This window comes from Temnothorax nylanderi, unplaced genomic scaffold (genome assembly GCF_030848795.1).
Source record: "Temnothorax nylanderi isolate EJ_2023f unplaced genomic scaffold, tnyl_v1.0 TNYL_tig0002_pilon, whole genome shotgun sequence".
Taxonomy (NCBI): domain Eukaryota; kingdom Metazoa; phylum Arthropoda; class Insecta; order Hymenoptera; family Formicidae; genus Temnothorax; species Temnothorax nylanderi.
In genome coordinates this window covers 182,379-198,212 of record NW_027249064.1, presented here as the reverse complement: position 1 = coordinate 198,212, position 15,834 = coordinate 182,379, and the positions used below count along the sequence as shown (strand labels likewise).

At 45.1% G+C, this 15,834-nt stretch overlaps 1 protein-coding gene across 1 annotated transcript; it reads right to left on the bottom strand.

The window, feature by feature from the left end:
* Positions 1-1,025: 1,025 nt before the first annotated feature.
* On the bottom strand, positions 1,026-15,764 carry LOC139768338 (ubiquitin carboxyl-terminal hydrolase 31). The gene is made up of 4 exons (XM_071698425.1): positions 14,223-15,764; positions 5,048-5,421; positions 3,355-4,771; positions 1,026-3,214 (listed from the first exon to the last, which is right to left on the bottom strand). The coding sequence occupies exons 1-4, from the start codon at positions 15,252-15,254 to the stop codon at positions 3,092-3,094; spliced, it is 2,946 nt and encodes a 981-aa protein (XP_071554526.1). The 5' UTR covers positions 15,255-15,764; the 3' UTR covers positions 1,026-3,091.
* Between the last annotated feature and the right edge of the window lie 70 nt (positions 15,765-15,834).

Sequence of the window (15,834 nt, the reverse complement as noted above, 5' to 3'; positions counted from 1 at the left end):
TCCGCTTGCGCGCGAAGGATTTACGGGCCGCCGGCCGCCCGCCGCCCGCGCCGCCAGACCGGGCCGCGCGCGCAACTCCGTTGCTCCGTTCTCGCTTCGCTTCAGCTCCGGCCGACTGGAGTCACTCCTTCACTCTAGCATCATTGCTCCGACTCCGGAGTCCGGACTGTCCGGAGCGCGGCGTGCTCCGGCAGAAACGAGACAGGACGTATGTTATGTCTCGTATGTCTTTCCAGGCTGCAAGCAGGAGAGGGCGACGAGGCGTCCGTGAATGCGACTGGAACGTGGGGCGACTTCGATCGAACTCCGGTCGATTCGATCGACGGCGACTCATATTCGAATCCCGGTGGACTTTAATCGTGGAATAATCTTCACAATTATGTCATTCATCGTCCCCCGATCTCCAAGATTCCTTCCTATGTGCTAAGACATCGATAATGCTAATGAGATAGTACGGGCGTTGATATAGTCACATTCACAGGATGACTCCCATTAGCTTATCAAGTAAATTAACTGTACTATATCTCGTTAACATGGACTACATGGACAGAATTATCAATCTGTTGTTTAACATATGATGAAAAAAAAATTGGAGAGACGATATAGATTAGATATTTGATCTGAACGAGTCTGTCGAATTAATCGTTGATTAAGCTAATTATAATTAATTATTAAGTAATGCTTGTTCCATTTCATTAACATGATTGTTTTTAATGTAGGTAAATGTTGCTTCTTAAGTAATCCTGCCGGTTGGCAGATGCATTTCCTTTCGATTTTTCCCTCCCCTTTTTCTGTTTTGTTTAAAATTTGAATTTTATAACATAACATACATAATTCTTGTCCATTAAAACATATTGACGCCAAGCTCGTGAAAATTGGCCGCTCGTCTTTCCGCGAATCCGAGAGAAGCCTACGGAAAGGTCCAATGTCCATTTCTATCAATGCAGATTAACTTTAATTGATAAAAATGGACACGAGAGCCGAGATCGTCTCGGTGCGGAACGGAAAAGAAAAGCACTTTGCACTTTCTGTCTCATCGTATTTATTTTCCAATCATTCAAAGTTATTCACGATTTCTGCGCCATATCGTCGGTAAGATATCAAGAGTCGCAGCGCCGTCTCGGTTACTTAAGTCCCCGTTTTATTTGGTCGATAAGTAAAGAAGTTTCGCAGAAGAGAGTTTACCGCTATAATCCTAAAAAGATATTCAAAAAGACACGGTATGCATTTATGTATACATATATATATGTATATATACGGTCCAATGGAACGAATTAGTAAGATATCACGATATTTTTGCCCCGCCTCTCCTCCTTGTAAACGTGTAACAAAATGCAACGTACGACGAGAGCCGTAGATCGAAAACGACCGAGAAGTTAATATGTACTGCAACATGCACGAAAATGGAATAACACATTTCTCCCGTATACATATGTAATATATATATATATATATATACACATCCTCTATTTCAACGAAAGAATAACTAATATTTAATAACGTGTATATGTGTGTGTGTATGTGTATATCCTCAGTCGATTGACGGAAATTCTAAAAATCATATCGGGTAGCACAGCAACTCGCGACACATTTTGCCGTTTGCACTCTGATCACCGTTATTAACTACCCGTGTCCACGATACGTGTGACTAGTAATAAATGTTAATTAATAGAATAACTTAAACATCTTTCATTCTTTATATAATCTTGTATGTATACATATATATATGTATATATATATATATATATATTTATAAATTCTCGCTTTCACGCTCGCTCTCACGTTCGCTCACTCTACTCGACATCCAAATTGGAATGATTGTTAAAACTGAGAGAGATTGAAGTATATTCAATCGCGAGATAAGAAACCAACTGTGGATTTGTTTTGTTCTCCGTTATGTAGAAAAGCCGTACCGCGCTGAAAATTGATCGCCCATCTCTCTCTCTATCTCGCATTAGCGGAGCGCTGTGTCCACACAGTCGTTGGAAGAACTTGACTGTAGGCTATGATATAAACTATAACTCTCACAGGTGTTTCCTAAACGATACTTAAATCAGACAAGGATATTGCAAAATTAACGTTACACGATTCGGTGTGACTCTCGCAAAAAACAGTCTCGATATCTAAAATAAAACGCTTGTGAGTAATACGTATGATTAATATGCTTAATAATGTGTGACGTGTGTATCAGTATTAATTACTTAGATAAGGCCACTAGTGGATGATACAGGTATAATATAAATATTACAGTTACAAGCATAGATTCTCAAAGCAAACGGTCGAATAGCTACGCTAGTATGTCCAGAAACGATCAATCGTGGAGGAAACGAGATGTGTATTTGTTAACGCAGGATTTGTGAGTGTACAAATTTGTTTTTCGTTATTGTCATATACTTTCATTGTAAGATGACACGATGCGAACGACGTTTGCGTTGACACAATGACGTTGTAGACGCGTTACGACTGCGCTAAACCGCTCCGGAAATATCTTCTTCCTTCCTCTGGACATAGGTAGAATTTAGTTGCCTATTGCATTCAAGGTATTTAACTGTGTTAATATAAACACTAGAGGTTTCTTTTCCTTCTCTTAAGAATATACGCGATTCTTCATATACTGAGTATAAGATTTGTCTTCCTTTTAAAAAGCTATCTTAGCTGCTATCATATAATACAATCCACGCGAGCTGTATACAAACATGGTATTACAATTACAAAAATTACTAATGCCTCGTATTTCTATTTATCGTCCGAAAGATCGTCTGCGGGTAGATTTGTTACACCGCTCGAAATAACATGCGCGAAGAGAAGCGCGCCGCTGAAATCCGTCATCCACTTCGGCGTCCATATGAGAAAGCAGTTTTTTTTTTTCTATATAAATTCGAGGTGAAGGAATGACCTTTTGACGTCTCTCGGCGTATCGTCCCCCGTTCAGTAATCGAAAAATAACGGATTTATATACTCTATCAGAATTGTTTTTCTTCTTTTTTGTTTTAATCTCGTCACTCGATGTTGTTCAAACATCACGGCACACCAGGCACTGTACATTGAGCATCGCTCGAGCCAGACGGAGAAGTCTGGCTTATATCGTGTGTTACAACGTGGATTCGTGTATCACCGTTGTATTTGGATCACTGCTAGCAGTCTGAATTATTGCTGGCGGTATGTGTGGCGTCAGTGTGATGGATGAGGTCTTTCGCATAGGTTTCGGAGAGGCCTGCAATCAAATATTAATATACAATGAAGAATACTCGATTAATTTTTACTCTTGCCATATAACATTATTTATCAAAAACGGTGTAACGACTTTATCACGAATATATCTGATGTATTTAAGTAATAACATGTATTACATACCCATTCTCTTCTGCAAGGTGCTTCGTCATCTGAGTAGTGATCAATCTGCCCAATATCAGTTTCCGTCGCCGCGTTCCTCTTCTTCGGCTGCAGAGTCGCGTAATTGCCGCAGCCTCTGGTGAAGTTGGTCATGTTCTTCTCCTCGACAATCTTCTCCTGGCATAGTATCTCTTGCGATTTACTTTGCTTGTTGTTCGTTACGTCACTGGTGCTCTTGTTGTTGAAATAAAACGGCGGCATTTTCGACACCCAGTGATCCAGACCGGAACCAGTCGAGCTCGTGGACGCCGCGGACGAATTTCCCGTGGAGTTATTGGACAGGCCTCTTCGCTGGTAGAACAACATGTACGCCGCGTTCGTGATCAGATTCGTGTCATTGACCGCTTCTACGCGCGTGTCGTCGAAACAGTACCACTGCGTATCATACGGATTTCTACAAAACGCCGTGTAATGCCCGCCCTGCAGATCCTGCCCATGGTGATTGCATATCGCATAGAGATCGTAGACATTCTCGTCGTACTTGGGGATATTGTGTTGCCGCGGTCGCGGTTTTTTCCAGGGCGACCAGCCCAGGCCGCCCAAGCTGGTGACATTGTTATGCGTCGTTTGAACGCCATTGTGGGCGAGATGTGGCGTCATGTCGAAGCCGTACAAAGGAAAGTCCACCAGCATAGTCAGCTTGGACGTTGACCGTTGCTTAGACTGCTGACGAAATCTTTTCAAGTGTATGACTAATATATCGGGTAGTGACCAGAGACCTAGCTTTTTTACGACTTCTTGCTTCTTGTTGCAGTAGGGACAATGCCACGCGTCTTCCGCGCCCAGTATCTCCGCCCGCGTGTACAGATCGAAACATTCCTCCAGGGTGACCGCGCCGCCCAGTTCGGAATTAGTTTTTAACTGTTTCACACTGGCGTGCTCCTCGATCTGATCGCTGTCGTCCTGTATAATATTGGATTTGGTGGCCTCATCCCACTCGAGGATCAGCTTCACGTGTTGTGGACCCGAGTCGTCGGCACAAAGAGCCAACGCTTGCTCGATCTGCTCCGTGTAAAGCGGATGCTCCACGCAGGGATCGATACAGGGATGCTCGTCCTGGATCGGCGTCGCCGCCGGATCCGCCACACGGATGTTGAAGAGCCCCGGACTCTGGCTGGTCGTGAGAACGTCGTCCGCTAACGTGCTATGCATCTCTTTGAGCAGGAGCTTCTGCAGATCCTCGTAGGACGTCTCGCGTGACACCTGCATCGTGTACGGGCTGCCGAAACGTTGCCTCAGATCCCCCTTCACGAGAACGTTGATCCAAACCAACAGGATGTACGCTTGCTCCGTAGGCTCCTTCAATTGCGGCAGCTCGATGCAGTAAAGTGGATCGTTTTCCATAATCACGGATAGAGGCTGACAGTCAGAGAAGGTTCTGTGGAAAGAAAAAAAGAAAAAGTCTTATTCTTTTTGTTCTATTATTATGATACAAGAGATAAGTATAGAGAATAGTAATGTGCAAACATTGCAAACCGATCGAATATCGTTAAATAATTAAAAAAAAAAGTTGCCAATTTCTTATCTTCGTACCTTCGTGCTTTCTTTAGCAATGCGCGAGTGAAATTTATTGCCAGCGCTATTAACTGTTTCCTTTTTTCATCGCTACGTACTGCAAGAGTGCAATTTTGAAGTTTTTAAACCACAATTTAACCTGTGAAATCCTTCGTCGTGGATCTCGGTCAGTAGCATGTGATTCTCGTCCACGCCGGTGTCGCTGGCCAGGATCTCTCGTAGCTCCCGCACGTTGGCCGCCTGATTCACGCTCACGCCGATCTTGACCTGCCGCGGCTGCTGCGACGTGTAGAGGACGTTGACGTAGAGATTCATCTGCCGATGATTCTGCGGCACCGGCACCGACACGCACAGAAAGGGGTCGAAGGTGTTCGACTGCCGGTGGCATCTCGGACAGGTCAGACTAGACCGGAACTGCGCTTGGAATACGGCGTGTACGAACGAGTTGTTACACCGCACGTGATTCGCGAGCGTCTCCGCGGCAACGATGTCGTCGGGTCTGCCGAATGAGTTCTGCAAAATGGAAAAAAAAACGGAATTAGAGCGTGTTAAACGACGAGGTAAATCCGACTCGTGAAAATTCTAATAAAATTACTTCGAGAGTGGCCTCGCCACATCGGTTTTACTTGACAAGTATACGCAATCATCAATCTGTAACGAACTCAGTTCTATTTCTTTTTTTTTTTTTCGCAGCTCTGTTTTGCAGTTTATGTAATCTGGGAAAATGGGTTTGAGGCGAGGCTGTCTGCGCCGCCGACACGAAGCCGTACGCACGCAGACGGCGCGGGCGTGAATCCCGAGCGAGGGGTCCGCGACCGCCTTTCTTGCCCCGACTCGACGTTAACGCGAAACTCGGTTATCGCTCAAAGCACATAACGACAATCATCCGTAACGCGTCCGCGGTCTATTAATAGATCACCGCGCTGTCGCAGCCGCCGCTTGGCACAGCTCCTTTTTCCCTTCGCCGAAAGGAAGACTATACGCGGAACGTTAAAAGGAGGAGCCGACCGAACGCTAACGAACTCTGCGCGGTTTCGACACAATTGTCGCCGATACGCTAAAACGCCATGCGCTCATTAACGTAAGCACTTAGCGACTTAACGTTAGGACCCCGATGCACCGATTGGCACACGATTGAGATAATAAAAGGTCCCCTTCGCGCTTTATTCAACTCGACGACTGGACAAATGTGTGCGGAGTCTTAAAATAATCTCTATAAAATTGCAATAATTATATAGAATGACGGGGTGATAAGATAATGCTTTTGCTATTCAATAGACCGAAGTTGAACGATACGATCGAGCGATATGACATAACTCGACGTGCCCGGAAGCTTCTGTGTTGCCGCGTTCCGATATTTTATCATCAACTAGAGTACCCACTCTCGCGTATAAACATTTATTTCAGAGATATCCCAAGTGTTTAATTTTATCGAATAAATTAACAAAATGTTGTTTGAATTAACCGAGAAAATTATTACAGGCGAGAGAGAGAGAGAGCTCTCCAGTTTTGTTATCGAATGCGATTCGTTTGCATTCCGTTTCGGAGCCTGATTCGGAGCAAAGATACGACCTCCCGTTAATGGGATAATAAATATCGAGGCTGCGCATTTTCGTAGCCTTCGAGTTGGTCGCGAGTCTCTTCACAGAGAGCCGCGTAAGAACGAGGTAGCGGTATATCGCGCATTCGACGCATTGTGGTAAAACTTTATTGCCTGCAGGCTATTCAAACTTACTGTAAGTAGCGCATATCATGTAAGTTATAGGAGTCATTATTGACCAGCTGTTCGCACTTTGTACGTCTATTTCGTTAACGTAAATGGGATATAACGAGCCTTGAAAGAAAATCGATGTTATCGAGTATTTACAAATAGGCGGCGATTCGTAACGATGTAATTTCCTAATAAGTCAAATAAAATTAAGCAAACCGCGGAAATAATTGAGGAGAAAGATAGAGAAAGAGAAAGAGAGAAAATAATGAGTAAATAGCGATCGATATGTATAACACAGAATAAATATTGATATTTTCAATTAACAAGAGAGATCCTCGGAGAGATCTTATGTCTAATCATAAAAATGTATAAAATTCACAATAATAATTATTAGATTAATTACAAATTAATTATGAGATCCCGATGACCGAAACCGTCAATATTAATTTATTCTACGGTGAAATAAAATTTTTTCAAGTCAGATCACGTAGAAAAGTCACCTACTGGACTTGCGACAGAACTTGCCGTTACGTAACGCAAAAGCTCGACATAATTCCGATAAATACCAATGCGAGATCGCGCTGGAATGTTACGTAATACCTCGAGCGACGATATTTCAATGTGATGAAAGGTACCGGTGACCCTCGTTAACGCGGAGCGGAACGTTGTGGCGACCGACGACGCACGCGGGCTCGCTCGCTCGCTCGCGCTTTCCGAAGCCGTGTAATTTGTAACACGCGATGAAAAACCGCAGAATGGGATAATCACCGGGCTGATCGCGCAGGATGTATCAGCGATCCGGTTGCCGGAAGTAATTTCCGATGCGTATACGGCTGGAACGACTCGCGCTCCGACAATTGGTCAATGTCACGCCGGTGCACGTGTACTCTCGCGACTCGGTAAAACCGTCATTTGTATACGCGCGCCCTTACGAATATTCAGCTCTACAATCGTCGATCTTCCTGAAAGCATACCGCTAATGGATCAGCCGATGGATGGATTGGAAACACGCTCCTCGATCTGTTTAGCGCGACCGCGTTCTCGCAGGAGCGAGCCACTTATCGATGACCACATTCGATAGCTATCAAATGATTGCGCATACAATATCGGCTTTACATCTATGATTTCTCCCGCGACACGTGATACCTCCCGCAAGATTATACCTCAGTTTTCTAACTATTTGCGAAATTTTCCCGTTACGATAAATTCGTTCCAGCCGTATCTTCTAACGCGACATGTAATATACATTTAATTCGTTTGCTTTATAAGAATGTATAATCACAAAGCTGAAATTTCATATTCGATGTCGATCTGACTTAAACATTATTGTGTCGAAATTCTGTTTGGCTGAAATTTTTCTCGAGAAAATGTACTTTTTCCCAACGTTAATTGCACGATGTAACATGTAACGGCTTCGTAATTTGCTCGCAAAAAATCAGAAGACCCGATGAGTCGCGTGTCATGATTCATGAATTCTGCCGGTCGCGGTTTTTGTCGACTCAGTGAGTCATAAGAGTAAAAATAAGAACGAATGCGGAAGGAGATCTGTTTTAAAATATGCGAGCACGCTAAATGCACTTTCCGCTTTCACAATCATCTTTCGCTTCGCGAAACGTTTGTTTTATGTTTGAAAGTACTTACAGATACCGATAATTGTTAATGTATATATGTAATTTAGCAAACATGTATAATTATAATATGTATTGTACGGAAACACAATTATAAATTATAAATGTAGATACTATTTAAAAATATGTATCACAAATTGAATAAACATAAATCTCATATATCCGACGTGTATAAAATTTATGTTTATTCATTTTGTAATACATGCTTTTAAATGTCAATAGTTATATGTCAATCGCGCGATATATAATCAGCTGAATATATTTCGAATTTCGAAACATTTTAAAACGTTATATCTCGCTTTTAAAAAACACAGAAAGTACTCTTTCAAGCTCAGACATCTCGACATTATCAGCGTCTTATTTATGGAAAGAAATGTGCTTTAACTTTGAACGTAAGCAAACGCTCTTGCTCTTACATAGTTCTTTCGTGAATAAAAACAAAAGTATATCTCTCCTCAATTACTTCATATCGTTATATTTACCGAGAAAAAGATGTATGATTTTACGTTAAGACGACATATTAAGACGACAGACGGTTTGTAGTAAACTACTGTTATAGAGACCATTATATCAGTGTGACACTGTGAAAATAAAACTTGTCTAAACAATTTTATTATAAGATACAAAATCTCTCTGTCTCTCTCTCTTTCTCTTCAACGAGATGCAAAACAATAAGATTAAATCTATTTTTCTCGTGCGTAGCTGTTTTTCTTAGTAAGATATCAACAAATGGAGCGCCACTTGATACGTCAACGATAAGTTCGCGATACGCGATTCCCTACGATATGACTACACAAAAGGCGATTTCTTTCGATACGGATTTGTTTACGCGATGTCCACGTGGAGCCTCGTCGATTGCGCTCGCGTATCACGGCCAGTGTGATGCAACATTTCCGAATGCGTGCGCGCATATACGACCATCGATGCGTGGAATTCGAAATATGCGCCGGAACAGCGCGATTCTTTGTAATTTTTTTTTTTTTATATACCGTTCGCTCTCGCGTGTGCGTATGAAACGCAGGAGATGGAGGGAACGGGTCACGCAAGGATGATCGGGCGTAACGTTCTTTTTTCGCGTCCACGTCGCTCTCGGACGCTCCTCGACGCTATAAATAGCGTTACGTAAATATTTTGCTGACAATTACGTTGGCTTCCCTTCCCTCCCCCACCCTAGTGTTTAAAAAACGAGTCACATCCATCCGATGACCGGATATGCGTGCGCAACTCGCTGATCTCTTCTCGAACCGGATTACATCTGGAACTATTTTAACTATTAACATATCCGGTTTTTGCGAAGATAGAAAATCTCGCCGGTTAATTCGCAATTACGTGCGTGCGATCGATTGAAATCAGTGCATCACGTTGTAAACAATATGGAAGATAACCCCTTCCCTTTGTAATTATTCTAGCATAATTCAAATTCGATGCATCCTCGGACCTATACATTTTAAAATTAATTAATTCAAGATTGAAAATAAATTCTCATCAAAATACGAATTATTCATATGTTAATTAGTCATGTGATTAATCCGATGTAGATTATAGATTATTCATTACAGCTTAGTCATAATAAATAATTGCTAACATTAACAGATTAGAAGAGATTTGTCACAACAGCCAATGTCACCGATTCGTGTGTAATTAGATCAAAATGATCTCGTTGATCATAACATACAATTGTTAAATCCATAGCATCAAATTATACTCGATGTGAGTCATTTTTATAGGTCGCCAGTCGCCACTACTCCTATACTGAATATCGTTAATTTAACTAAACCAATGGAGTTAAAACAATACTGTTTTGTGTTAAAATAATAAATTTTGACACACACAGTAGTTAAGAATAACAAAATGTCATTCAACTCAAGGTACTGGTTTAAATTTCATCCTTTAATATTTAACAGTGTACGCACAATAAAAACCGCGGTACTTCGAAACGGAATGCATGCGATACTCCAATTGCACGATTAATCTGTTGAGAAAAGCGGCGAGGGGCATCGAAGCTGGCGGGCGAGGTGTGAAGAAAGCGCGAGCGCGGGTTGCGCACGTTGGCGCCGTATGACAGTAGTTAGTCCACATGTGCGCCGTAATCCGCGAAAAAGCGCTCGGCGATGCGAACTGATAACTGGATCTCCGTGGCCCCGTTCAAGGCCGGTCCTCGTTACGGTACCCCGGCTCCCGTCTGCGCGGCATACGACTCCGATTTCCTCGCGCTCGACTTCGCGGCTCGGCCGCGACCGCCGACGATCCGCTCGCGCGAATGTGTGTCGCGCGTGCGATACGGTTTTCTCGAAGCAGGCACTCGAAAAAGAAGACGCGCGAGGTGTATGTCATCATCTCCATGCTCGAGATCGCGAAGATAAAACGCTCGCGCAAAAACGGCGATAAAAATGACGTGTCCCCCGCTTCACAGAAATGGCATATTTAATCAGCGACGTGGTAATCACTGATACCGAATTCGAACGATCGGGCGGTTCGGTTATGAGGACCTTATCTTTGCTAACTCGGCAAACGTATTGGAACCGCAACCGAGAGGCGAGCGATAAGATAACGGCGGGAGATGAATAATCGCACAAAGATGAAGTACAAAGGCATGCCCCGAACGCATAAAAACGCGCTTATTTACACATAATTCACCGGTAGTATCTAACTCGTTATTTTATGTTCCTTTGCTTGGTAAAAAACAGTTTTGACCGGATTATCGAGTTCACGATATTCTTATCGTCTACTTGCTGGAAGTCAAAGCGGAGTTCATAAATTATATCGCTCGTGTCGTTCGATTATTTTTCTTAACATGATCATGAAAATGTTTGTTTAACATGAAAAAGAAATGTGACACCGCCGATACGAGTGCCGATATTTTTAAATGATATAACGATAATGATTGATAATTGTGACGTTATTTACACGATTTCGTGACATACATTAAATCAGTAATGATAAATAATTGTGCAGTCGTCACGTCGTTAATCTGAACGATTTCGTAACACGCTTAAAAAGGAAATAAGCGATTATCAGCTGGTGAAATTTCACAGGGCGATTCGTTAATTTTCTCGTATTAACGTACATTTCCTGCGCCACGATCGTCAGCAGGGCCCTCGGAATTAAAACCGCAGTTCGGGGAAACCGCAATTCTCTCGTGTGACATACATTTTTCGGACTGAAACTCCTTTTCTCTCTTTTTACCTCGGCGACATTTCAATCTCGCATCGTCCACCTTGGGATCTCGTAATTGAAAACCGTAGCACGTATATTCCGAACGTGAAGCAAATTCGGGTTAAGGTCTCGACTGACTGGCCGTTTGTCGATTGGCACGTTTCGCGAAGCGGGTAAATAAAAAATGGAGCGAAGCCCATCGCCGCTCGGCTCGCGTTTATAATCGTCGAACTGTATTTTTGCATCGTAAACCGAAGCTCCGAAAATAACCGACTTATTGTCAACAATCAAACTAAACTGCCACGAGAATCATATTTTATTGCATTCTCTGTACTACACTCTCGATTATGTATACCAAATGGTTTATATAATTGTATTTTCTGATTTATACCTAATGTACTAACAATATTTATGTAAAAAACTCCCACTTTCAGAATCTCAGTACGATCGACAGAATCTGTGCTTTCTCTCGGTATTTTTCAAGATTATCTTTGAAGTACTCGCGCGAATCCAAGGAAATATCTTGGACTCGAGCTTCCCTACATTTTATTGCCTTCTTTTTTTAGAAATACCAATCCCTTTTACGTCCCTGCGTTCTTCCCATCCTCTTTTCTTCAATATTTTACTTTCTATCTTCTCACTAATTGAAAATGTACGGCGAAGGGGGAACATGACTTTATCGTAAAGACTCGAAATCCACGGAGCGTTTTCTAAAAGATTTAAGATGTTAAAGCAGACACGTTGTCACGGAGATATAAGATCCGAGGAGAGTCAGGGCTCGTGCACAATGTGAGGAATAAGGAACAAGGAATTCTCTCTATGTTTAATTCCTTGTTCCTTACTCCTCTCATTGTGCACGGGCCCTTACAGAAGGCGCCAGCCACCACGTGAAATATTTGTCTTTAATTAAGATAATCAGCGTGACCTTCTTCAACGAGCGTTAGGATATTAATTCGACATTGATTTGTCTCTATTATCGCGTGCGTTCGGTATTTAAAAGACGGTCGATTGTATCCATCCCTCGGCTCATGCATCCATACGTGGCGAAGGTGTCGGACGAGATGAAGCGAAAAAGGTCGTCGGTGCGGCTCGCGTGTTCGCGGCTTCCACCAGTCACGCACGCGGGAGATTGTCAGCGTCCGCACCGAGAATATACGCTCAAGTGCAGTCGTGCCTACGCACCGTACACGCGGCGTACTTTAAGAGAAAAGGACAGAAAGAGGAGGAGAAAGAGAGAGAGAAAGAGCCGCAGCGAGCTTTCGTCGAGCGTCTCTCCGGCTGGCCACGACGATCCAAGGAGAAAGTTTCTTTCGTCGTGACGCCCGGCTCGACGATTAAGCGGCTACCGAAGAATGCGTTTAATTGCCCACCGTGCCCGCTACGCTTTGAAGTAGAATGCTACTCATGGTCGTTTTAATTACTCGCGCTCTATGCTGAACTTGTCGGATTTAATTGGAGATGGTCGCCGTTATCCTAATGCTAGAAGAAGTATCGATGTGGGGAATTTTCTTCCTATTAACCATAGAGGGCATAATACAGCAATGGATTTTAATTGTGTGGCGTAGACACTAGAGTAGAAATATCAAAATGACTAGAGATACTTGTATCGGACGATAATTATATTATTGATAAGCTTCAATACTGTGGTGCAGCCAGTGTTTTTCCTGTTTTCGTAAATCAAGCAAAATAACGCTGATTCATCAAGAGCGACTCGTCACATTCTTTCCTCAAATAAATTGTCAATGATTTAAGTATTGTACGCGTATATTTGCATATTTTATTAATCAAACGCAAATATACGCGTATTAATTTTATTAATTCATACGAGTAGATTACACTATTAATATATATTGTTTTACAGATATATTAATATTAGTTGTTAATTCATATCCGCGAAATAGTTCATTTGTAACGATCTCATTTGCAATTACAAAATTTCTAAATTGTGACAAAATAATTTCAAAATAAGTGTAGGTACAGTTTTAACATTCCTGACCGTAATCACCTCATAGAGCGAAGCTTCTTAACAATAATTTGTCATGATAAAAATATCGCGCTACTTCGAGAGATAATAACAAGATAATGACGCTTCTCTTTTAAAAGACCATTTCCACTTTTGTTATCTACTCGTCGCGGGGAGAGATACCGCGGGTATAGTTTCCATCCGAGGTCAAGATACGACAAGCGTCTTTACGTGGACGAGACGATCGCGCACGTGCGATGTTGACATCGTCATTCTCGTTTTCGCGCCGCGCGACCTTACCGCTTCGGTATATTGCTAAAAATACGCCCGACGACACGACCAGCGGCGTCTAAAAATAGGCAGGAGCAACAATACCATCCCGCGTCGAAGGAAAAAAAGAGATAATAATTCACAGACTTCGAGATAACGACGAAATAAAAGTCGAGATTGGATCGACGACTATTCCACACACATTCCCCAGATTCCCATTCAACGTTGGAAATAACGTTGTCAAGCCCGAGAGAGATGCGGCTAAAGTGGCTCAATTTAAATCGATATTAGTCTCATTAATATTAATCTCGAGATCTCCGATTGAGAGCTGGTAACAGTTTAATTCCAAGCGTCTTCGAGATACACGAATCACCCGGGGCAGGATCAAATTGAACGCCGAATCGCGGGACGATAATTATTCGCGGCTCTCGGGGCAGGAAGGTATTTCCCTCTTTTACGGGACAGTTTAATCGCCGGCGGTAACTCGCGAACGCGCATTCCGCGATTACGGCGAAGACGAAAAAGAAGAAGGAGATGAAGACCCGGCGCGCGGCGGCAGCCGGCCGGTCGAGCTTGTCGCGCTCACCTTTATGATCTTGTACTTCTTCTTGGTCGCCTGATTGAGATCCTCGTGCACCTTGTCGAGCAGCCAGAGGAGAAACTCCTGGGCGTCGTGCTGCAGATTGCCGCGATACTGGCTGCCGTACTTGTCGACGACGCTCTTGAACGCGGTGCTCATCTCCGGGTCGTACTGGCAGCTCCAGATCGCCTTGAGTAGGAGCGCGAGCTGCTCGGTGATCTCGCCCTTGGTGCCGTACTTCTTCGAGTTGAGCTTGTTGCGGCGGGACAGGTCGACCTTGTACTGATCGAGGACGAAGTACTCGGCGAGGATGTCGGTGTGCGAGAGGCACTGCAGCACGGCGTTCATGAAGCACGTGTTGCCGTGATTACGTAGGCCTATGACACCCGGCACGCGGTCGGGCGGGATGTGCGCGGGTCGCGGCGGCGGCACCCTGATGTCGCCCGCGCTCGAGCCAAGGTCGTCGCCGCCGCCGACGCCGACGCCGACGCCGACGCCGCCGCTGCCGTAACGTTGATGGTGGATCGCGGCGGCCTTGTGGCTCTGGGCGCCCACGTTCGACATGTGACGCACCATCTTGTTGATGAACTTCTTCCAGGAGGGCCGGCGGAACACCTTCTTGCCGCTCGGCCGCTCCTGGGGCTCCTGATTGCCGGTGGTCTGCTGGCCGCCTAGGTGACCGCCATGCAGCCTCCCCGTCGTCGCGTTCTGCCGCTGCTGCTGCTGCTGCTGTTGCTGCTGGGACGATGGTGGCTGCAGGTTGTTCCGGACGTTCTCCTTGGCGCCCGGCGCGCCGCTGTTGACGTCCCTCGCGTCCCCGTGGGTCTGCTGCTGCTGTTGCTGCTGCTGCTGCTTCGGACGTCGCCGCGACATCCTGCTGCTGGCACTTTGAAACGGGTTTCTCGGCAGTGTAAAGGTGCGCTTGAGCCGCGTGGCGCCGCGCGGCTCCGCGGGTTTAACCTCTTCCTCCACGCCCAGCTCGCCCTCGGACACCGATTTCATCACCGATGTGCCGCGTTCGGGTCGCGCGGCTTTCATCGCCAGCCGCACCTCGCTGGCGTGAGTCCGATTCCGCTAAGCTGGCTGGCCGGACCTGGCTAGCTGGCTCTGCTCTGATCGGATAAGCACGACCGCGAATCTCGCTCGGCGGCCGTACAGGCTACAGGCGGTCGCGGAGGTCGGCCGTCGATGACGCTCACATCACGTTTTCCCCCCCGGGTCCCGGGTGTCGTGTGTCGTGTCGGTGTTACCTCGACCGCGACGTGGACGAGGCTGACAACGGCGACAACGTTGACGGCGACGTTGCCGCCGCGGGACGACGACGCGGACGCGGCAGCCGCACGTCCCGTACGCGCCTACGCGGAACCGCAACCGGCGCAACCGCAGCCGCAGCAGCCGAACGCAGTCGGACGTCACGCAACACCACGCACCGCCTCGTAAACTGCACCACGGCGGCCATCGGCGGCCATTTGCCGCGCGTATCAAGGGCTTCCACGATTTCACACGACGCCTCGGCACTCTCGGCGGTCGGCTGAGTCGGCCATAAACCGCCGTCGGCCGTCGGCTGGCGACATCGGTGGGCCGATCGGGGGAAGACGCGCGTTCGCCGCGACATCTC